The 25401-nt window shown below is 40.7% G+C and overlaps 1 protein-coding gene across 6 annotated transcripts in view; it reads right to left on the bottom strand.

The window, feature by feature from the left end:
• Positions 1 to 25401, bottom strand: part of grik4 (glutamate receptor, ionotropic, kainate 4) — a 354349-nt gene that overhangs the window by 78692 nt on the left and 250256 nt on the right. For all 6 annotated transcript variants that reach the window (XR_006054048.1, XR_006054049.1, XR_006054050.1 and 3 more), the window contains one exon: positions 21480 to 21533. Coding sequence is in view for 3 of the 6 variants with exons in the window: in XM_005915839.3 (XP_005915901.1) it covers positions 21480 to 21533 (54 nt within the window). In the remaining 3 variants the exon portion in view is untranslated. The remainder of the gene's footprint in view (positions 1 to 21479; positions 21534 to 25401) is intronic.

The following is a 25401-nucleotide window of genomic DNA, read 5'->3' as shown; positions in this document are numbered from 1 at the left end:
GGGTGTAAGAGTGCAAGGGAATGACAGCCTGGCCGAGGGCCCCTGACACCGGCTGTCACCTGGAGATCAATCAGCAGTCGGGACCCGAGCCAACCAACCAAAAACTGTTGCTTCACCTCCTCAATTCTCACCCTTTTCCCTCTGAAAACCCTCCCAATCTAGTCGCCCCTGTCTTATCTACCCTTTATGTGCAACTCCTTTTTTATTCTCTTAGTTTCTCTTTCATCATTTTAGATGGTTTTTCATATCCTTTGGCTTTCAACGATTCCTCTTTCTCTTCTTTTTTGGTCTTTTCACATAACTGGACCATTCATACATGCACATATGCACACACACACACACACCTACAAAAATACCCAAATGTGTGACTACTCAGTGTTCATAACAATGAAGTCAGCGAATAATGAGATCCCAGGAGGGTTGATGGTGCTTATAGGTGGACACCCTGTCAAGAATCCTACTCCTCCTTCTCTGCCATCCGTGTCCATGCACAGACATATTCCTTTGCAATGAAAACTTGTATGAAACCGATAAGTGAATACGGAATTGAATCAAAAACTTCTTTAAGTCAGTCAGCATCCTTCAGGTCCTCTCTCATTGATCACATCTCCCTAAATGGAACAGAAACGCTGAGATTATATCGATTCTTTAGGCACCAGGGATCTCCGCTGATTTGGGATGCATCTCTGCTGCATGTGGTACAACACTGTGTTACTGAAAAGCCGATATCTCTACCAGAAATGTGAAGTTGTTAGATAAGCCTTTCAAATGCAAGTTTGGCTATATAGAGACTTTGTATGCATGCTGTGCAGGGAATGTTAAGGAATGAGTGCTGCTTCAATATTGTCACTTTTTTTCAGATGCTGAATAACAAAGGTCTCAGCATTTCAATGAGCTGGAGTCATCTGAACATTTTGTCTGTTTGAAAAACTTCTTAAAAGAAGTTAAAAGTGGCATTAAAATTAATGGAGTTTGCTGAAGTTGAGAAGTACCGGTCACTGGCAGCAGACAGGAATGCAGCAATAATGGCAAATGAGTCAGAACAATGAATCGCAGTCACACGTTCACTGACTCACCGGCTTCTACATAAATTAAATGAGTTTTAAGGACTGTCGCACAAGTAGATTAAATGTGTCGACTCTTACTAAGCAGAAATACAGTCTGAATAAATAATTTTTGGCTGTTTGAGAGCAACACAACATCACACTGAAACACTGGCAACCAGTAAAGTTGATGTTTCAAATCTGCTATCAAACAGAAAATCTTCACATCCTGTAGAAGGATAAAATCAGGATTTTTACCCCCCTTATTTGTGTCACCTTTATGAATGGAGACAGTTTTTCTGTCCTGAAATATTACCTCAAAACTTCATGGTCAACCAGAAAAATTAACGAAAACTCAAAATTTTATGTGTCAAATGACTTGATATGGTATTCAGAAACAATTGGTAAGTTCAGAAACAATTCATTTGTGTGTTTTTTCTTTCTTTTTGTTTGTTTCTCAAATTTTTATTTCATCCAAGAATCATCCATTTGCAGCAATTTTAGTTTTGCATGCCTTTGGCTCACTAGCCGTCATTTTGTTGCAGTAATCTGCCAATGTTTACTTTTTTTTGCAGAGGGAAAATTGCTCCAGTCAAGCAGCATGCACAGGGTATGGCACTGCACTAGAAAGCAGACTGATAGCCTTTCTTGTTTTTGATCCCACTTATCAGAGACTGTGCCTGTCACGGCTGGCGGAGGGAGCCGTGTGGTGTGGAGGAAAAGGAGGACCCAAGATGCAGCAAACTGATGATGCGAGTGAGGTTTATTCACACGGTGGCAGTGGCAAAAACAGGAAATGAGTAATGACAATTCTAAACTGGGAGAAACTAAAGAGCAAACCTGAAATCTACAAAAAGGGTGCGGGGCAGAGAGACGCAGAGACACACGGAAGAATGCAGACTTACACGGAGTAACGCAGACGAGCCAACAAGGAGCACAGGCAGACACCAACTATAAATACACACACCAGGTAATCAGGAAATGGCACACAGGAGGGGACACAGCTGGAACTAATGGGCATAACGAGACACAGACCTACAAAGTAAAACAGGAAACACCCAAACTGTTTTACAGCACAACACGGGGACATGAAGGATAGGCACAGGTAGGGCTGACAAAACATCAAACTAGAGATTCAACCCTAAATTAATACAAATCAGAATAAACACAAAATGCTGGGTCAACGACCCAGGACCATGACAGTGCCAAAGCATATGGACCGGAGGGGCAACCAACCTTGACAAGGGGGTATTTGGCTCAGCTCACTTTGCTATTTCATTAACAACAAATTCAAGCACAGACAACTGACTTTAAACCACATCAATGAACTGGTAATGAATTACAACCATACACACATAGCACACTCTCACACTCTATCCTTGACATATTTCCAGTTTTTTTTTATAGTTTTTGAGTGAGATCATCCTAGCTGCACAACCTGAAGAATGACTTTGTTACTTCTCAAAATCTGACTTGCTTAGGCCCAAACAAAATCAGGGTCCTCCTCCTCCTCAGTCATGCTTATGCTATTGTGTTCATCACCATTATGCTATAAATTATCTGACAGCAACAGGTAACTTTGGCGAGAATAAGGCACGGCGGGCCCACGGAGTATTATCATGATACTATGATACTATAGTATCATTCAGAGCCATCTTTATTTACATCTCACCACAGCACCCAAACCCCTGAGTCCCCGTGTTTTTAACTAGGCGGGCATGATTAAGGATGCCGTGCAGGTGCGTCCGCCCTCCCTGCACGGCACCGCAGACCACGCCCCACCACAGTAACATTATTCTTGAAATGGCAGAGACTATTATGTTTAATGTGGCAATAACAACAAACATGGAGTTACCTGGTTATCAAGTAGTAATATTCAAACTACCAGCTTCTACTTTCTTCCACTATGCTAGCTATGCTAACTGCTAACTGCTAGTCCCCTGATTCCGACTCCTAGCTGTGTGTAGTTGACTCAGTCACATCAGGTCAACAAAGCTGGATGCACTAGGTAATTAAAGTTTCCTGTCATGTGATGCTAGTGGAAGTTATGTTGTTTAAATGGATTGGGAGAATGTCATTGTCAAGAACAATGAAATTGCGTTTGGGGCTTCCATACAACCCAAAAAAAGAAGAAAATAATAAATACCCCTTAAAACCCAAGTGTACATATTTAACCCAGTGTGACTCCAATGCAATAAGACAATCCTTAGCAATAATGTTCGTAGAAATTCAGACAAAGACCTGAGAAACATGACAAAATACAACAATGCAACCCATTCAATATTATTGTACTGTGAGATATGATATCAGATATGATAGTTATCTATTTAAGAAAGGGGGGGGGCAGGAGGGGGAAGAGAATAAAGATATGATGCACCAATGCAGACCACATGGATGATACAGCAGAGGATTGGGAGAATGTCATGTGGTCAGATGAAACCAAAGTAGAACTTTTTGGTATAAACTCAACTCGTCGTGTTTGGAGGAAGAAGAATACTGAGTTGCATCCCAAGAACACCATACCTACTGTGAAGCATGGGGGTGGAAACATCATGCTATGGGGCTGTTTTTCTGCCAAGGGGACAGGACGACTGATCCGTGTTAAGGACAGAATGAATGGGGCCATGTATCGTGAGATTTTGAGCCAAAACCTCCTTCCATCAGTGAGAACTTTGAAGATGAAACGAGGCTGGGTCTTCCAACATGACAATGATCCAAAACACACCGCCCGGGCAACAAAGGAGTGGCTCCGTAAGAAGCATTTGAAAGTCCTGGAGTGGCCTAGCCAGTCTCCAGACCTCAACCCCATAGAAAATCTGTGGCGGGAGTTGAAAGTCCGTGTTGCTCGGCGACAGCCCCAAAACATCACTGCTCTCGAGAAGATCTGCATGGAGGAATGGGCCAAAATACCAGCTACTGTGTGTGCAAACCTGGTAAAGACCTATAGTAAACGTTTGACCTCTGTTATTGCCAACAAAGGTTATGTTACAAAGTATTGAGTTGTATTTTTGTTATTGACCAAATACTTATTTTCCACCCTGATTTACGAATAAATTCTTTACAAATCCTACCATGTGGATTCATGGATTTTTTTTTCACATTCTGTCTCTCACAGTTGAAGTGTACCTCTGGTGCAAATTACTGACCTCTGTCATCATTTTAGGTGGGGGAACTTGCACAATCGGTGGCTGACTAAATACTTTTTTGCCCCACTGTACCTGCCTTACCTGGCTGCAAGCAACACCTCTTGCTGGCCCCTGTGGCCTGCACACAAGTCTGCCTCTTACCTCTCTTACCTGATACAATGACTAAAATACTCCCCAACTACCACATTTCTCACATCTTTATGTCTCTCAAATGTTTCTCTCTTTGACCAAAACACTTCAAATTCATATTTGTCTGTTCATGATACTAATTTCCACGATTCCTTTCTCTAATTTCTGCATTCATTTACTCATCTTAATCTTTTCTTCTTCTTAGTAAGTCTCCGATTTGGCTTCTTAAGTTGACTCTTTACTGTTGAGACCAGTGTTTTGTGGGTAGAGCTGAATAAAGACACTGGTTTATGACCTGTGAGGTGTCTCTTTCTCAGGACAGAGACTGTGATGTGCTTGTACTATTGCGCATGTGGGCATTGGGACATTCCACTTCTCATTCTGTCTGGTTAGAGGCGGTTTTACGTTGTCTGTGAAGGGAGCAGTAACAAATCAAATTTTTTGGCTTTCATTCCTTGGAACAAGAATACTGTGAGAGAAGAAGGGTGCTTTTTTTAAACTTCTCAATTGTATTGCTTCTTCAACCAGCAATTGGACCAGCAATTCAAAGACTTTTTCTAATGATGATTTCACTTTCTAACATGATGAACTTGCACTAAGTCACACAATGTGCCACTGGAGTGAAAGCTGAGTACATTTTGCATTAAATCATATGACTAATAATAGATGAGTCATTAACTGTATTTCACAACATTTTTGATCCGTTTCTATCAAAACATCCTGGACAGGTCATCAACTTAAAACAGCACCACAAGCATTAACAGGCTTGATCTGATCTCATAAGTTAAGCAGGCAGCTTTATGGCAACACCGTCCAGATCAGTAGAGTGTATGTTTAGCCTTTTAGCTAGCTCAAAAGCTAGCTTTCAGTGTGACTGCTCTGCTTTGTGATGAGGAAGCCAGTTTGAGGAAAAAAAATATGATTGATCCGATGATTTAACAGACCCAAAAAGTTCAGACTAAGAGTTGAGGTATGAGGGCAGCTGCGGAGCAGTGTCATATATCTCTCTGGGTCTTTTATAAAGACCTCTTTTTATACACTGTTGGTTAAAAATGTTGATCAGTGCACTTTCAAGTAGGCACGTGGCATTTACCAAAGTTTCTCCGATTCTAAAGGCTTCATTTTTTCTGCTCTGCAAAACGCAGATGAAGTCAGAGCTGTCAGCAGTGATAATCATCTCTGACAATTTGTAAAAAAAGAAAGACAAGTCCTCTCCACCCCTTATCCAGCGTGGTATCGCTGTGAAAGAGAAAACAGACTCCAGTAGGCTATGATTGAGTAACATTCCTGCAAATTGCATATTGATTTTCCTAATGATAAAGTGCTAATTAATGACTTCCCTCCTGCCACTCTGGACAAAGGCTACAACATGCTCAAACCTTTAGGCCTGAGTCTGGCCGTTGCTCTGTGATGAAATCCATTTCTAGTGGCGTACTGATTATTCTCTATACGCTGGACTCTTCATGTGGTGTTTTTGGCAGTAAGTCACGCTCGTATCAGTTACCATGTAAATTTAGGCTGAGCTCTAAAGCCTCCTGCTTAATTACGGTGTTCTCAGTGAGAGCGGGACAGGCGGAGAGGAGGAGGCGAGAGGCGTCGTGATCGAATGATGCATGTCATGAATACGGACTTGTTATGCACCTGAAATGTAATAGCAAAATTGGATAATTGATTTACTGAATTATTTGTTCACGAAATACTGGTGCTGCTGCAGGGGTGGACATGAAAACTGTAATTGTAGCTCTTCCAATTACTCACTAGTTGCGGTGACAACATTGCTCACTGAATGCAGATGGACTGGATCCAAGTCATTTCTCTTGCACGGGGCGCTAACATGTCACTTACATCATTTCTAGCAGCCACCTAGTTTAATTCACTGTGAGATGACCATGAAATTAACATACCATATATCTTGGTGTAGAAAGCTGGGGTTGATACATGAGCTTTGTTTCAAAGCTTCTAATAGCTGCATACATCAAAACAATCTGGCAGCATTCCTGCAGTGTGTTGAAAACAAATGGGCAATTTTATTCCATTATTCATAGAATTATGTCTGACCTGCAACAGTAACAGCTTATTTGTGAGCCAGAGACCTTATGCCCTGAATAATTCTTGGACTGGCGGAGGCCAAAAACACCATGAATATTGCAGGCACCAGCATATGTTTAGAATGTGAAACAGTCTATCTCTTCTCGGTAATCGAATTCATTTGAACCCCAGCAGAATTTCTAAAGGAACAAAAAGCACATAAAATGAAACAAAACAAACCCTATAAAGTTTTAAAAATAATCCCTTCAAATTACTTATGAACGTTTCTTTTAATTGCAGAGTTTCACCTCCAAAGTGCTGGAGACTCGGCAGTGAGTGGCTGAATTACTGACCCAGGAAAGGTGGGAAAAACAGGAGGAGAGCAGCAGATAATGGAGATGAGACTCCATCTAAGCTCTGTTCATATCAGCGAGGCCTGGAGTGTTTCACATCGATCACCTGAGTGTTTGCCATCAAGCCCAAGCAACCCTCAGCTTTGGGACCAGACGTTCCACTATGCGTTAGAAGATTCACGGCAGGAGAGGAGCACACTTTTAAAAAATGCTGGTATGGCTAAATGGATACGAATGACATCTAACACTTTATGTTGAGATTTGTTTTAGCTCACTGTAACCAACACACAGAATTTTCTGCTCTCTAGACAAAACGATATTTAACCATATTTAATCTGCTATAGCTCAGCGCTATAGTGGCTGAATTGATGGTGAACGGGGCTCCCTGTGATCTTTTGTGCCATAAAGCGGGAGATTTTTCTGCCAAGTTCACATTTGCTTTTGCATAAGCATTCTGTTTCTGTTTTATATCTAATTTTCTGCTTCATTATATTGCATGGCGCTCTCTGGCTTCAATGCAAGAAATATTAGTAATCCCCTGTAGCTGCTTTCTGTCCTCAGTGGCCATCAGTGCAGATTCTGTGTGAAACTGCTTTTATTTCCTTGGTTTACTGTGTTTGGGGAGCTTTTCTTCAGCTTTCTCACTGTAATTTAGAGCGCGAGCATCTTCCTATAAATTCTTTGCGCTACTCTCGGCTCAGTCAAAAAAAACAAAAAAACAAAAAACACGCTGCCAAATCTGCAACCAATTTAATTGGATCAGCAGGCTGATGGGAACGCTGTTAAGCTGTTAAGCATACAGTATACACAGGCATTACAAACAGCTCAAACTGAAATGAAAGCCATCTGGTTTAGGAAGTCATATTCATACTGCGATAGCAATACAGATAAAATGAGTTAAATTCCCAAATCAGCTCTAGCACAGGATCTTAAGATTACCATCTCCTTAGAAGAGTCACTTTTAGGTGCATCTTCTAAAGCACATAATGCTAAGATTAATAACGTATAAGTGTTCGCATCCATCCAGGCAATTTTAACTGCCTATTTAAGGTTCTGGGGGTGGGGGCTGGAGCCTACCCCAACAGCTTTAAGGGAAAAGGTGGGGTAGACCCTGGACATCTCAGAGCTAGCACAGACAACCATTCAGGTTCACATTCAATCAGCAGAAACATCAATTAATCTAATGTGGAAGGAAGCAAGAGCACCTGGAGATGACCCACATATTCAAACTCCACAGAGAGCTGACCACCACACCACAGCGGCACTCTATAAGAGGTTTATACTTTTATAATTTTACAGAAAAACAAACTAATAAAAAAATACCTGCCTTTAAGACAGCATTGTAGGCGGATAAACAACTAGATGTGATCAGGTCAAAGATCAGTTAAGCTCGACAGCATTTAGTTTCTTTGTCACAATAACAGCTATGTGTTTCATCAAAATAAAAGCTCCATCAGACTTATTAAAACAGCAAAGAGCTGGACATGTTTGCTCTGCACATCACTAATGACTTTCTGGCAGGCGCTAAATGGGGTACAAAGCAAAATCATTGGCAGAACTTGCAGAAATGCAGAAAGACGCATGGGTTGAGAAACACAAGCAAATGCACACTTATTAGGTTTTAATTAAAAACAATCATATGAGTATAAGTAAAAAATAGTATCTGTCCAATAACAGGTTGGCCTGTCTGCTGTTGATTTACAGCTAAAAAGAAAAAAACTTCCTTAAGTTCCTTTAACTCTTAACTGTCAAGACCTTTTTATGTTAAACAGTGACAAACGTGCACAAAAGTCTTGGGAGAACACATAGATTGTGATAATTTAGGAGTAGAGAGGAGCTCCTAACTAAGTGGACACGTAAGATCTTTGATAAATTTCACATAAAATGTTGTGAAAGGTAAAGGGAGGGATTATGGGAGTGATGGAGGACAGCAAAAAAAAGAAAGTTATGGAGTACAGAGAGGAAGTCAGGTATGAAGTCAGCAACCAATTTCAACTTTCCAAATCAGACCCCTTGGTAGGCTGTAATTCAAGATCTGGGATTTGAAAGATAATAGGCTGTAATACAATTGTCAACACTGAGTCATCCAGACATGGGGCTCACAGGGAGAGTTGGCGGTAATAGGGCAGACGCAGAGTAATCAATACACCATAACTCCCTACACATACCAAGGCCCGAGTCTGGAAAGTGGAACGCTACACTAAATTGTTTACTTTCATTTAACAAACACGCCGCTACCGTCTGGCTAATCTCTAAAGATAAAAGGAGACTGGGGCACTTCAAGTCTAATAATTTTATGGTAAGCAAGCCTTCTCAGGGTGTGTTTTAATACTGTTAAAAAGTTATGTTTAGAGTGATAAGGCTTAGAGGTCTGACTTACATATTAAACACTCCAGGTTGCCGGTAGTCTCACGCATAGACGCTTCCCAATCTCTGCAGTCGAACACTCCATTTTTTTCCATTAATGTGAAGCTTTCTAAACGTCTAAATGTTTTCAATCAGTTCTCCCGGAGTCTCAATAAAATTATAATGACTTGAATGTGAACAGACCTCACGCCCCGACCTGTTAATCCTTAAAATTAGACATAAATGATTAATGAATGCCATTCATGAATGCTGATATGCATGTGAATGCATTTGTCATTCCCCTCGCTTTATGTGAGACAATGGAAAAGTCAGAGCACAAGACTTAAAAGAGATCATTCCCCCTCTGTGAAGAGGTGATTACCTAATCTGTCCTCCAATGGCCATATTTTAGACTTAAAATAGCTACCCGGTGGTATGCTAATCTGAGTGCAATCAAACAGACTTGATTTTATTTGATTTTTGTAGCACAGTAATTCATATAAAAGGTGTCTTTGGCACAGTAGGTGTCTGTTCACCTGGTTCCATCACACCCTACAAAGCCAGCAATAATGCATCATAACTGTAAACCCTTAGAGGCGTTTTCCAATTGCTTATTTGCCACAGTTAAATGGAACTTGCGAAAGATGATATTTTAATAAAGTCGATTGTCTTCTGTGGCAATAAATAAATGATTAAGACATGAATGAGACCCAGATTATTAATCGTCTGTGCAATCAGATATAGTGTTTAATGAACTGATTGCAAGTGCGAATGAGGCAATTTACTCAGTCGCCATGTCAGAGAGGTCTGCAAAAATCAACCAATCAAAATTTCCTGTTTTTTGTGTTTGTTTTCACGTAAAAAATGGAAGAATTGCTGTTTAATAAAACAGAAGATTGCCTGCAACTCCTAGAACTGGATAAAAAAAAAACTGCAATATAAGATGAATGCATAGTAAGGTTCCCTGGGCCCTGATGCAGGTTGATATTATTACTTCAACAGCGGATGATGACTTCAAGGAAATTCAAGGAGTATTGTTCTCCCTTTTTTAAACAATAAAATGCATTTAAATCCCATTTTATTGAGCTGGCTCACACTTCTTACCCATAATACATTTTCGTCTCTAAAATTCAAAGCACAGAATGGTCGAGCCTTTTGACTCCCTTATTAATGATGTTATTGGATAGCTAATGGTGCTGAGAGACTGCACAGATGAACGAGACCAGCCACTCAGCGTATGGATGGCGGTCTTAATAAAATATCATCTAAATCAAAACCAAAAGAGGAAAGGGTGCACACTTATTAAAGTATCTAGCTGTCTGCAGCTGACATGTGAAGTGTGTATAATGGCTGTGAGCCTATGATTTCCCAGACTGGGCACTTTTGGTTTATAAAGTCATGGAGACTGCTGATAATGAAGAAACTGTTTACTAGGTTTTCTGCTGTTGCTCCTTTCTTTCTAGGCAACTTAAACAATGTAAATACAGCCACTCCACATCAGTAGCTTTTTAATAGAGCAATCAAGATTATCTGGGATTCAGTTGATTTATTAAAATTGCAGTTAGGGCCATAAGGTTTTGGACACCGACTCTTTTTTTTTCACTTTCAGCTTTAATTCAAGGGGTTTCAGAAAGATTTTGTATTAACTGTTTAGGAATTACAGACATTTTCAGACACAGTGCCCAAGGCTCAAAAGTAATTAGACAAACTAATCACTTTAAACATAAGGATTATTTTTAATAATTGGATGAAAATCCTTTGCAATGACTGGCTGAAGTCTAGAACCCATGAACGTCTCCAAATGCTGTATTTTTTCCCTTGAGGAGCTCTGCCAGCTACATTCAGTTGCTGCTTTTTTGGTGTCTTCCTACCTTCAGTCTTGGATTTAACAACATAACAGCATGCTCTGTGGGGTTTAGATCAGGTGACTGACTTGTTCATTGATGAATATTCATTTTTTTTGCCTTGAGTGGCTTTTTGCCACTTTGGGTCTTTATCCATGTGCCTTGTGAGAGTCTGTCCTAATATTTTTGCAGCATTTGACTGAATCTGAGCAGGAAGTATATTCCTGCATACTTCACAATTTATTCTGCTGCTTCTTCCAGCGGTGACATCATCAGTAAACACTAGTGACTTATTTCCACTGGCAGCCATACATGCCCGTGCCGTAAAATTGCTTCCATCATGTTTGACAGATGATGTGGTATGCTTCAGATCACAAGCTCGTTCTCTCCTTCTCCATACTTTTCCCTTCCCATCATGCTGGTACAAGTTCATCTCGGTTTCATCTGTCCAAAGGGTTTTTTCTGAAAAAGTCTGATCTGGTCTTCCTGCCCTTCAGTGTAACCAGTCGGTGCATTATGTTGTAAACCCTCTGTGTTTCCTGAAGGCCTCTCTTGATTCTAAATGGTAAAATGATGAACTGGTACATATAAAGGGCCTTTTACTCACTTTTACCACTCGCAGTGCTAAAAGAATGAAACCTCATGTCTCATTCTCCATATCGCACACACTGTCTGCTGTATCTAAGCACTTTTACCCAACATTCACAATCCAACGGGTGCGCCAGGTGCAACTTCTAAAGATACTAAGCAGGAGCTAAGAACTGACTCACCAACCTTCCAATTTGTAGATGACCCCGTTTACCACATCAGCCAATCCAGAGCTGGATAGTGACACCCCTGCCTCCTTGTTCTTAACTGATTTGTTACCAAATAGAAGTTTCCAGATCCTACTTTTAGTCCTCACCTGAGCACTACAGCTCTTTCTCAGTCATATTCTGTTTATTTTTGAGCCTCTGAAAATAGTGGACTGTATATATAAATGTTTATAATTCTTAAAATATTATACAGTTAATTTGCTGAACCACTAGAATAAAGCTAAAAGTCTGCACTTGATTAAAATCCACTGTGGTGGTGTCCAAACACATATGTACCTAACTGCAAATCAATCTCTGTCCTACAGTCTGATGTATATTCTTCCAGTAAAGCTTACATCTGAAACCAAACTAGCTAAGAAACAAACTATACCACCTTTCCACCTTCACGAGGTCAACCCGATCCCGGGAATATTATAAAATGGCCAATTTATAAACATTAGGATGAATGTCTACGTTAGGAGTGCATCAGTTACAGCCACTAAACAATTCCCCCTTCAGCCCGGGGATTACATTTGTTTATGGAGAGTATTTATGCCACCCCCTCCAGCACTAAGTCAATAAATGCAATTGTAAGCAAAGTTTAGATGTCATCTTTGCGCTGCAAACAAGTAGCAGGTCAACAATATTTGGTGACACAGACTTGTTTTTGACATAATAGTGACATAGTTTATATTCTGGCTGGTTGCCGCTCTCTGTTGTCACCGTCCACGTAGCCTATTACCTTTTCTATTACTCAGCTGATTGATTCTCAAACTCTGTGTCTAAACAGGAAAATATGAACTTTACATAAGCCGTGGAGGGGAATTAATTAAATCCCAATCATTTTCACAGTCACAGTGGCTGCTCTCTAAAGCAGTTTGACTGACAAGACTTATTTTGGGTTTATAAATCTTCTGTACCACGGTGCACACAGGAGATGGAGGGTGAGGTTGATGTGAAGTGTTTTATTTATTTATTTATTTTTTTATAGGATTGCTTCCTCCATTCATTCGCATTCATAGATACGGGACAAGAAATTTAAACAGAAGAATAAACTTGTGAAATTGAATTCTGTATTACCTAGACAATATTTTTTTGTTTGTTATCAAGGCCAGACACGCCCAGAGAGCAGGACACAGCGAGAGACACTCAGAGGGAAAGACACAGAGCGAGAGAGAGAATAAGGATGCAGGATGCGTGTTTTTGGCAGAAAGAAAAGAAGTGAAATTATACGGACAGACGGCAACTATTATCTATCACTCTTTATTCAAGCGAACTGCACAAAAAGCAGACGATATTTGGAATAAGAAAGGGAAATTTATGAAATTATGTTTGCGCAGCTGGGAAGGCGGGCGTTACATTTCATCTGCGCTTTAGTGGCACATTCAGTCACGGAGCATTTTATCGTTTGACAGCATTGGGAGGAATAATTAGAGGCATGGAGCATGTCGCGCCCAGAACCCCAACTGGCCAAGAACAAATGGCAGAGAGCACGTCAGTGTCTGGGTAAGAAAAGGGATTAACTAGTGAATAACAGCATCGGCCATGCCTCAGAAGTAAAACCTCACACCCATCATCACCCTTCCATACAAACCTGACAATTAGCTCTTTAACATATATGGATGGAGAATGGGAAGGAAAGCTTTGGATTGCTGTAAGTGTATTTGCCTGTATTGGATCCGAGTGTGGAAACGCAGCCAGTTTGTTTTATCACTGCTGTTGGTTTATGACAGAAATTACACATCTTACTTCCTCGAGGCAGACAGACAGGCAGGTAGATAAGCAGGCCAAGATGTTACAGCTGTATGTATGTATGAGGGACGGGGATGTCGGGCGGGTGAGCGTGTTCATGAGTTTATTTATTTGAGTTTTATCATTCATGTGCGCGCAACTGTGCGCTTGTGTGTGTGTGTGTGACAGGCAGGAAGTGCGTTGGCAGCTTTTCAGGCATGGATGCATGACAATGACTACAGTGACAAGAGGGATCACGGGTATGCGGAGGGGAAATGGAACATGAAGAACAAAACAAACAGGCGGAGGGGGTATATGTAGGGGGTGGGGTGGGGGGTTGAACTGATGGCCCCCGTTTTGCACAGAAGGATAATATGTCAGCCGGCACAGTGTGTCAAAGTGTGTTTTTGGATTGTTTTGCGTGGATGAGAGTGTGTGTGGGTGTGCGTATGTGTAACAAAGAAAAAAGACAGATAAAGAGATAGCACGCTTGCATCAAGACTCAAAACAACATCGCAACGTGAAACTGTGTCAGAGGAGGCGCTGCTAGGCCCAATCTCGTGCTCACCTAACCTTCAAATGACATTAGGCGCCCCGTCAACATGCGATGAGTCACTCCCAACCTGATGTGATTTATTCAATCGTGCAGAGTAGCCTGGATCGCGGGACACAAATCACCCAGATGGAAGCCAAGGAGCGGGGCTGGGGCTGCGGGCTACGTGTGTGTGTCGGCAAATGTGTGCGCCTAAGTGGATTCGTGCACTTCTTGGTTGTTTTGACCGTCTGCGTGCATGCGCCGATCAGATTGTAATGTGCACGTGCATGAGCTGTGTGCGTGCGTGCTCCATTACGTGCAAGATGAAGGAGCTGCATGATGCCGGCCACTCGCGATCCATGAACCACAAAGTCGTCTTTTTCACAGAGAGAAGCCGTGAAAGCCCCGCGGAGCTCTACGGTTTCACACCCTTTCCATGAATCATGTTTTTCTTTAAATCTCTCCACTCACTGTGACCCAAGGGCCAAGATTTCTATTAGATCTGACAATTAAGGCTCAGGATATTAACAGCTGGTATTTAGTGGACTTAATGGGAGTGTGGAAAATAAACTGGCACGGAGAGCTTTATCGCGTAAAGTAAAAGAAACAATTTTTGATACTCTCTGAGTGATGCCCATGTGCCTTTTCCACCTCATCACCTGTGTGTCTAATTCACCATCAACTAAAGGGAATTTGTGTTCCTAGATTAAACACTACATTATCCAGGACCAGAGTCTCTGAAATCACAGAGCAACATTAATGCAGTGAGCAGCATGTTTCAGGTGGTAATATCTAAATTGTTATGGCTTTGAACAAAGAGACAAAGATGAACAAAGAAGAAGAAAAAAGACCCTTGTACATCAGGCAGCATCCTGCGAATATCATTAGCGCTAATGAATAGTCAATGAATGGCCACTCTTTCACATTTCTAATCTCCAAATAGAACTTACAGGCACATGGACGGTTGCCATTTATAAGTAATGCAGATTAGCAAACAAAGAGCAATAGCTGAGAAGCACGATGGAAACAACTCATGTTGCTTTGATACATTTGAATTGTACATTGCATAGCTGGAAACATCAGGCTGCGTTCACCAGAATGCAGTACAATAATTCTACTTGATGATGATGATAAGGGGGGGAAAGGAGCATCTGTACCACTTCTTCCTTCCCTAATTTCTCACTCTAGATTAATAACCTCAGCTCGAAACAGAATAAACCAAACAAAGTCAAAACAAAGAGTGAAGACAGTCAAATCCTTAAGTAGGCATGACAAACCCTCCCCTCGTGATGGGTAGCTGCGTGAAGACGTTGATGAGCGTCTTGAGATGATGATTCAGGGAAAACAGATTAGGCAGGGGAGCAGTCTGGCAGGTCGTTAGTCAGGGATGTCAGGACCAGATACAAATGAACTGTCAGCAGAGGAGGAAGACAGAAGCAGGGAATGGTTGGACAAAATAGAGAGACAAAAGGAGCTGAATGGAAAGAAAGAGGAGAGGGAGAGAGCAGACGCCAAATGAATGGGAAATTTAAGGACGACTCAGATTTATGGGACTAACCAATTTGTGAGGGAACTGTGGAGTTCCAGAGCAATAATTTAAACAATTAACAACTACAATGGCATAATTGCATTAAACATTGTTAAAACATGCATAATTAATCTTGCATGGCCTTCTTTAGAAATCCATACATTTACAATCAATTGTAATAACAAGAGCAGACCAAGACTGCATGCAGTACCTCAAACAGAGCTCAAGATAATTCCTTCACAGCACGCATATAAACGAATCCCAGAATTCACAAAGATATAGCAAAAAATGTCAGATTTGCCAATCTCACTGTGGAAAAGAATAACTTCTTTACATCACTTCTAAGGTTGGCCGAGCTCCTGCTAACGGACGGACATGCAAACCAAAACCCATCATGTGATCCTCTTTGTGGAGGTAATGATGAATGTTTGAATTTAAGTACACAGTGTTTCATTCGGGTATCTTAAATATGACTTGTAAATGAATGCTCGTTCTAAATTGAATCATCCCTCTGCAACATGCATCAGTTTGTGAACCAGACAGGACTGGGGACATTTGCTTGTCTTTTTCATCTGTTTTTTTTATTGGTTTAGAAACTTAGGGAGAAGAATGGTATTAGGTACCCATCCATCCATTATCCAAGCCATTCTGAAGTCAGCCAAGAGACCTCCCCAATGTGTTTTGGGTCTGCCTCTGGGCCTGCTTCCAGATACACATGCCTGAAACACCTAAGAGGTGCACTGTGGAAGCTGGGTGATGGTAATGAGGAGGGACTCTGGCTGGAAATTCAGGGCCCTTAATTGTATGTTATGTATTTGAGATGATTGTGCCAGCATGTTAATGTATTTACTGCATAAGATGCACGATAAATTAAAAAAACCTTTAGAAAGATCCTTCAGCGTAAGCACATTTTAACACAGTAACAATAATGTGCTTGAGTCATATAGTTTATTATACTAGCAGAGAGTCCCACCTGGATCAAGTGGCCATGTGAGCAGAGGAAAGGGGGAGGCTATTTAAAAAATGCCCAACTCGGTGTTCAGCTCAGAGTCCATTAGCCAGTTAACGTGTCATGTTATTACAATATTTATATAGCGACGCTCCAAACTCATTTGCTTGTTGCCATCTAGTTTCAGCACTGCCTCTGTTGTCTAGACGAGTGGGCAGTGACTTAATACAGCAGGTTACCTCAATTAACCAGGATTTACTTTTTTGGGCAAAAACATCTAGAAATGTAGATTTATTTATCAGGACACAAGACCTCTTTAAAATACTAATACGCAAAGTTGCGTGATCAGCGAGGCCACCACATCATGCACCCTTGTAGAAGCTAATTCCCAATCAGCATTACTCTCAGCAACTGCTTTTCACTTGACACAAAGCTGCAAGCCCTCTGATTAACTTTCTCTTGCTCCACCGTGCAATTATGCGCATAACCAAACTGAAAACTCTTGACAGCAATTTAGACAGATTAGATGTTCTTTTGATCAAAAGACATATTAAATGTTCCCATTCGAGAGGCACAGTTTTAGATTACGTTCTAGGTTAGCGACACATTTGAACTTTGCTTTTGTTTTTGCATAATTTCAAGTATCATCAGTGGGTGAAACGATCTGCCTGCACAGGATAACTAAAGATCACCAGAATCTAAGGCCATCGCCATAAAAAAGCTGTTGCTAATTCACTCATGGTTGTATGCCTCTGCCAGTATTATCAGGCCTCAGTTGTTGACTTTTCAACGTTTGGAGATAAAATGTCATTGTTTCATCGTTTTATCATATTTTACATCTGTGTGTAATATTGTCATAATTAAGTTCTTGAGTTATCGCCAAAAATATGATTTGTGACCTTGGTCTTTGAGGCTTGAGTGAATGTTTTTATGGATGAAGAGTTCAAAAACATAAAGCTGCCAGTGCAGCATATCAAACACATGCAGTCAGTAAAAACTGCCCTCAGCTTATGTTTGATTAAAAATGAATGTAATCATCACACGTTGACCTCTGACCTCGAGGTCAAGGCCACTGGGATTGAAACTTGTCCAAGATTTTTAGTAAATGCACCTATTGTATGACTGTTCAAGTCCTAGCTGACTTCCTTCTTGAGTCATTTCATTTACTGGTTTTTCAAAAAACCTGACCTGCTCTTGACCTCATAACCTTGAGGTCGAGATCACTGAGATTTCAAAACATTTGAGATTTTAAGTAGACGCACAAATGATCTCAATTTAGAAATACCCCATCAGCTTTTTACGGCTGAGGGTTAACAAAAAGTGGTACAGATGATGTTTGGATATTATTTTTAGATAATTAGGAGAGTACACACATATACGCTGTGCATTCTCACACCCATGAACATGAACATACCACCTGTACATACATACCAGATATTACTGACTCTACCACAATTATCTTTATCATCTGTCTTGCTTCACATGTGCCTGTGGTTCAAGAGCTATCACCAAAATACATATTTAGAAGTTATTTCACTTTTAATAAATTAAACAAGTTAGAAATGAAAAGCACTTATCATCTACAGCTCCCTTTGGGGTTTCATGTGCCAACTAGGGATGGACAATCTAGCCAAATGATCATATGACCGTCTTTTGGAATACAATCAAAGGATCTGAAATACAGTGTCAATTACATGCTTGCCTGGATACACTTCTCTGCATTATGTTTTACTGTGAATTTAACCAGAAAGTTGTTAAAGTAGCGATTTTATTGCTGTGAGACTTTTTCGAGACGTTCTTCCTGGTGAAACCAGTCACATTCTTGCTTCGTCAATGTGGACTTAATGTATTTACTTAGCTGACAGTGAGGGGAAACTCACAGAAACCACAAGGCCTTGCCGACATTGTGATTGCCACGAAAGGATCAAGGATGTGTTCGGCAGATTCTGCAGACTTAAAGAATCCAGAGTGAAACAAGCCAGGAATTAAGATGGATAACACTGATGCACCTTTCCTCAAACATCAGTGAAAAAAGAATGACCTATTTTCTCAGTCTATTCTTTTATAAGTCTCATATTGAAATATATGAAAATTTACTCACCAGCCACTTTGTTAGGTACACCTGCACTGAGTGAATTCCAGCACCTTGCTGCATCTACCCCTAAAGAATTAATGCACTTTAAAGGACAAATGGGGTGAGACTGGGTAGTAGAAAGGTGTACCTAATGAAGTGGATGAATGAATATAATAATAATAATATGAACAATTATGCACCTATCCAACTTATCTTGCAGGTCAGTGTGTGTAAGCTACAGAGATGTTTTGGGTCTTTTCCTTATAATTTTGTTTTCATTTTTTAGTAGCAGACTATTAACCCAATATTACATTTTATTATTTATTGCAGACTAGATATGTGTGATAAAACATGCTGGTGACAAAACTATTTAAAATGAGAAGGCAGAATGAAAAAGCTGTTGGTGTCTTCATCAACCTGAGTTCATAGTATTTAAAAAAAATTAAATAAATCAAGCCAGCTACTGCTGCTGTGATCTGAGACTATAAACATAAATAATTAATACTGTTGGACTTAAATGGAAACGACTTTGACCGTGATGTGTAAATAAACATTTTCATTTCCACGTCCCCACAGGTCGGCTTTGTGAAATGGCAGCATACTTCAAAAAGTACATGAAAAAAAAACACAAGCGTATTATTGCTATTTTAGAAATGTACTATCACAGTGAGATTGGAAAACAGGCACAACGAAATGAAGTGCGATGGAACATAATGGAAGTTGTTCTCGTCCTCTTTTGTGTTGTTTTTATTTGTGTGTGTATGTGTGTGTGACGAACACAATGCGCAATCGGCATGGCCATTAAGAGCACAATAAATAGGATGAATCACTTATTACAACATCTAAGGACACAAACGTCCTTCTATTTTCTCCACTTACAGCTTCAGCATCACATCTCAGCCTGACAGGTATCATGGTCCTGGGTCCTTAACCCAGTATTTCGAGATTTTTTCTGGACTTGTTATTTATTTCATTAAAGGTACAAGATCGTTTATGTTCTAATTCTTGAGTATTTTATTTTCTAGTGTTACTTTTTCTTGTTTTATTTTTAGTTCTGCTTTCATTTTTAGTCTCATTTCATTGTTTGTTTACCTTTGGTCTCCCCAGTGATGTCCTGCGTCTTTTTTGGTCTGTCTGCATTCTGTCTACATGGCCGTCTGTGTTCTCTATCTTGTCAAATTCACATGTCTTAGCCTGGGTGTTACTTAGTGTTTTATTTTGATAGTCCCATCTTGCATTTGTCAAGTGTCAGTTCTGGTTCCTGTGTCATTTCAGGTAGATTCTATTCAGATGCGTTCCCAGGCGTTTCCACTCTACCCCAATCTCCTCTCTCTGTATTGTGTCACATCCTCCATCGTGGTGTGTATAGCTTATGGTACTCTGGTTAGTTAGTTTGTTACTATTCTGCTTCTGTTACTCTTTTGCCTGCACGATAAAGGCAATGATTTTAAGTTATGTTGTGTCTGCTGAGTCCTGCACTCTCTGTTTTCCACACGCCCCGTTTTATGACACCAGGGGCACGATGCTGACCATTTTAATGATGCTGAAACTATTAACAATGCTGTCACTAAGCAATAGCTGCTTCTTCTTCTTTTCTTCTTCTTTTCTTTTCTTTTTATAAAGAAAATGGTGGTAATGGTAGTAAGAGGGTGGTTGTGGTCATCATCTTGTATCTGCCATGAATCTGTGCTTTGTTCCACTCTTCAGCAGACCTGCTAGTCTGCAAGTGGATCGCAACAAAGGAAGAATCAGATGACAATGATCTTATTGAGGTGTGGAGGCAAGAGAAAAACAAGCAGGCTGAACAAAGAGAGAAGAGAAAGGAGAGCTACAATAAGAGAAGTGACTATGTCAAAGACTGTGGAGGAAAACATGAAGATGGCAGCAGCCCACTCCTAATGAGTCATAAATCAGCTTGATATGAATAATCTCTACAGCACTATTAGAGCAAAGTGTTTTGAACCTCATTAATTTCTATTAGGGAGCAGCTATCTTCTAAGTTTACTGTAGCATCAAATTTTCTCCAAGCCGCTTTCGTTACGATCGTCCTATAACTTTCACGGATCCCTTAACCTTTATGTGACCAAACGCCATTACTTCCTTTTCATTTTTAGCACATGTAACAAAACATGCAAAAGCTTGTTTTTAAGCATGCCCAGTGGACATTAAATATTTAAGAAATGCCTCTTAGACATTTCAGTGATAATGATTCAGCTGTTGGCCTGTTACTGCTTCGAAAGCATCTTTGTGAGGAAGTCTTTACTTTAGCTGCCTCCTCAGCTCTTTCTCTGTTTGCTGCTGTCACCTCTTTTAAAGGCAGTGTGGCTGTAAACAGTATACAACACCTAGTAATGAAGTAACACAATAATCAAAGTAAGCAACTGTGCACTTCACAGTATGTAATGCAATGGGATTAAATCCATGTGGAAAAAGGTAAGTTCAGCTTTAAAAGCAGCAAGACAACCCATGTGATAGACCGATGACTTGTCGAGAGAGAGACCCCAGATTTTGCCCCCCGAAAATGCCAAATGGAGGGAAGGATGGATGAGTCACAGCAAGACTGATCAGAAAAAGCAAAGAAAGACTCTAATAATGATGACTTCCTCATTCGTTCAACAGGTCCCGTCTGGCTTTCTACAATTATAATTACAAGACAAATGGCAGCACAAACAACACCAGCAGTTGCAGCAGTATGACTTATAATAATTAGTAATATTTATTTGTTTGGTCCAGAAGTGCACTTCACCCAGTGAGTGAGGCCAGAATAGCAACTGTACTCGGTCTCCAATTTTCAGTCGCATTAAACGAGCAGAAAAAAAACTGCCTGTAAAGCCCTGATTAAACGAGGCTCTACAATTTCTCTGTCAGAGCTCTATCCACTCAATCACTCATTCAAGGCAGGAGCATCAATTAAAGTACTATTTTAATACAGCGCTCGAAATCAACATGTTACGCCCACGCCATTTTCCGTCTTCTTACCAGAGAGGTGAAGATGTAAGTGTAGTAGACTGACAGCATTCCCAGCTCTGATGCCTGCAGAGAAAAAAAAAAAGACAGGAAGGGCGACAGATGAAAGATTAAAGAGAATGTAAGAAAAGTGCAAGGCACATAGGATTGGTTATTGAACAAAATGATATTAAGTTTGAGGTCAAAGAAACACAAAGAGGTGGGAAAACAAAGCAAAAAGCAGGGATAGTGATAAAACAGGGTAGAGAGGTCAGTGATGCAGTGTAACTCGAACTCTGGTGTGAGCAAGACAGATCAACTGCACATCTCGATAACACCGGGCATATTCTTATCTGACAAAGGTTCTCAATAGAGCAGTTAATTTCTGAGGAGCATTAGTATGCCGTTCGACACTCTGTCTTACAATTTGATTAAATCAAGTCAGAGTGAGGAGCAGTTGTGAAGGACAGGGTGAACTTCTCATGGTTTCATTTCATTAAAGCTATCATAAAAGAAAATCATGAAGGAACAGATTTTAGAATCAGAATCAGAATCAGAAAGGGTTTTATTGCCAAATGTTGAGCAGGTTTACAACATTAGGAAATTGCTGCGGTGCTTCAGTGCAAACATACTGTTATAAATTATGCTTAAATAGACATGAAAATAAAAATAAGAATAAGATAGATAGATAGATATATACATGATATATACATGAGTGCAGGTGGTGATCAGTGCCAAACATGGAATGATGCAGTGAACACAGCGTAGGGTCATGTGTTAGTGGTGGGGACAGTCATATGGTTATTGTTCATGTGTCCGACAGCAGAGGGGAAGAAACTGTTCTTATGGCGAGAGGTTCTGGTGCGAATGGACCGGAGCCTCCTGCCTGAGGGGAGCAGGTCAAACAGACTGTGCTCCAGGGTGAGAAGGGTCAGCTGAGATCCGAGCTGCACGCCCGCAATGTCCTGGAGGTGTACAGGTCCTGCAGAGATGGGAGTCTGCAGCCAATCACCTTCTCAGCAGAGCGCACAACACGCTGCAGTCTCTGTTTGTCCCTGATAGTGGCTCCAGCGTACCACACGGTGATGGAGGAGGTGAGGATGGACTCGATGATTGCAGTGTAGAATTGCATCATCGTCCGTGTTGGCAGGTTGAATTTCTTCAGCTGCCTCAGGAAGTACATCCTCTGCTGGGCTTTCTTAATGACGGAGGTGATGGTGGGCTCCCACTTCAGGTCCTGGGTGATGGTGGTACCCAGGAAGCGGAATGAGTCCACAGAGGTGATGGGGGTGTCAGTCAGGATGATGGGGGGGAGTGGAGCTGTGTGCTTCCTGAAGTCCACAATAATCTCCACTGTCTTCTACAACGCACATTATCATTAAAACCAATTAAAACCCATAAACCTGTAAATATCAAGTGGCTGACAAAAAAAATGTTTTTCAAAAGTCCCACAGTGAGGAGACCAGATGTCTCTGTTGTGCTGTGGGGGGGCATCATGTTCTCGTGGTTTGGATTCTCTTAGAGGAACAAGTCACATTAAATCAAACTTGTTATCAGTTATCTCTTTTATCTTATGATGAAACAGATGTTTGAAATGAATGAAAATGAGAATAATATCCATATAGTTTCCACACTGAAATTATTCTAAGTGTGCATCATCAGAAAGACTTTAATAACAGATATTTACCTGTGAGCCAAACAAAATCTTATTGTGTGCTGAGTGTGAGTATCAGTATCAAACATTAAAGGTGCTAATTATTACAGCCTTTTTATTATTAAACTCCAAATGACTGCTCAAGATGTTTTTGTACAGCTTGTACTTTTGCAAACTTAAGCACGCTATTAATCTAAAAGTACCCTGAGCTTCTCTATGCACAGTAAATTACATGCTTCAGGGGGGTTGTTTGTTAAGGTCTGCCCTGGGGTTACACGGCAGGTAAGGGTAGCTAATGGTACAAGGCGGCTGAAATGTTCTCTCTTTGCAGAAAATACATAAAAAAACTGAATATTTCAAGCCACTGCCTCTTTTCTGTGGGTGACCTCTGCCTTTAATAGCACCAAACAGAAAATGACATTATGACCCAGAACGCTTTGTTTGCTACCCACACTTTATTCAGGATGTACAACACCGCCATAGCTAATGGCTGATGAAAAATCCCTTCGGTCTCTTTTTCTACTTTTGAAATAAGCCTTCTTGCGTTTTGTTTTGGGTTTTTCTTTTACTTTTGATCTTGTGGTTGTTCAACCACAGCTTTTGGTCAGAGTGCACAGTTTGCACTGCACCATATATACTGGACAAAGTCTTGTAATAAACAGCTGTGCACAGAATTGGGAGGCCTGAATAAATGAGATTAAACACAAAATGCTGACCTAAACCCGTCTGAATGCTAAAACCTCAGAGAGTGAGACCTTTGCCGGAAGACGGTTTGAAGTAAGATGTAAACAAACTAATAAGGGGCAATGTCTTGCATGACATAGGCCATTCCTGTCCCTTTAGACAAGCTTGGCGCTCTCATGATTATCTGAGACTCGTGAATATTCCAGTGCAGAGCTTTGATATGTTTGGCAACCGCACACTTCATATGAGGTTTGATTGCCAACTTTCTACCACCCTGCCACAGGACTGTCTTTTGACAGGCAGAGACAGACAGCGTGACGCAGAAAGAAGACGGGCTATGCGAGAGCCAAGGAGATGGATGAACAAGACCACATGGCGAGGGTGGTGTGAAGAAATAAAGTGAAATCCTCTTCACTGCATTTGGGTGCAGAGAAAACACAGAGAGAACAGAGAGTGGTGAGAAGAAAGACCAACTCCATATTCAAACTGAAGAGACAGATGGAGAACACACAGAGAGAAAGAGACAGTCCAGTGTGGACTCCTGCTGCTCTGTGGTTGCTATGGTGACTAGATGACCACTGAAAGACAACCTGAAAACTTTACTTAGACTGAAAACTACTGTGATATATGTGTGTGTGTGTGTGTGTGTATATATATATATATATATATATAAGAGGGAACAATTAATATAATGAAAAAACAAGAGAATCATCTTCTTCTCCATCCCTCTCCCAACCCTCTTCTGCCCCCACTCATTGTCACCTCCACTCTAGCTATCCATCTATTGTCTTCAAGAAATAATGAGGTGTGTATTAATTACTAAGAGACCATATGCTGCTGCCACACACCCTCGCTTCTTCAGCTCCAACCTGCACCGATCCCATTATTGCTTTTTACAGCATAAATGTCCAAACAGCAGGAGCTGTATCAGTAGTATTACATTGCTGTAAAAATAGATTTTTCTTTCTTTTGCGATATTTGCCAAAATATAACTAATTAGACAAAAATTACAAGATTAAATACAAAATGCAGTTTTTAAATTATGATATTTTTTTTTATTAAGGGATAAAAATAACCAAACCAACCAGGCCCAGGTTGAAAAAGTAATTGCCCTCCCCAGACATGAATTAACGGTGATTAACCACATTTTTAGTTGATTTGACTTTCACTGGCCACGACTAAGCCCTGGTTACCACTACCCTTCCTAAATCAAGAAATCACTTTAATAGAAGCTGTCTGAGAACAGGAAGTAGGCTAAAAGTTCTCAAAAATCAACACATGCAATTCACAAAACAATGTCACTGACATCTGTCAGTCTGGAACAGGGCAACAATGCCATTTTTATGGATCTGGGACTCCAGAGAACCCCAGCAAGATGCATTATCCACAAATGGAGAAAACTTTCAGGGGAGGCCTGGTCTACCAAAATGACTCCAAATGCAATTAGATTAGATTCGAATTTGGGATTCAACAATAAGAAGCGCGAAAACAGCATCCGTAGCAGAGCTCCACGGGGAAACTGCTGACTGAACAGAACACAAAGGCTTGTTTTGGGGATCCACCATCTGGTGGATATCCTGGACTGATGAGACAAAAGCTGAACATTTTTGGAAGGTC

The sequence above is a fragment of the Haplochromis burtoni genome, unplaced genomic scaffold (assembly GCF_018398535.1).
Source record: "Haplochromis burtoni strain Fernald_Lab_line unplaced genomic scaffold, NCSU_Asbu1 Contig_15, whole genome shotgun sequence".
NCBI classification, from domain to species: domain Eukaryota; kingdom Metazoa; phylum Chordata; class Actinopteri; order Cichliformes; family Cichlidae; genus Haplochromis; species Haplochromis burtoni.
Note: the sequence above shows the minus strand (reverse complement) of the source record. Positions and strands in the feature narration are given on the sequence as shown.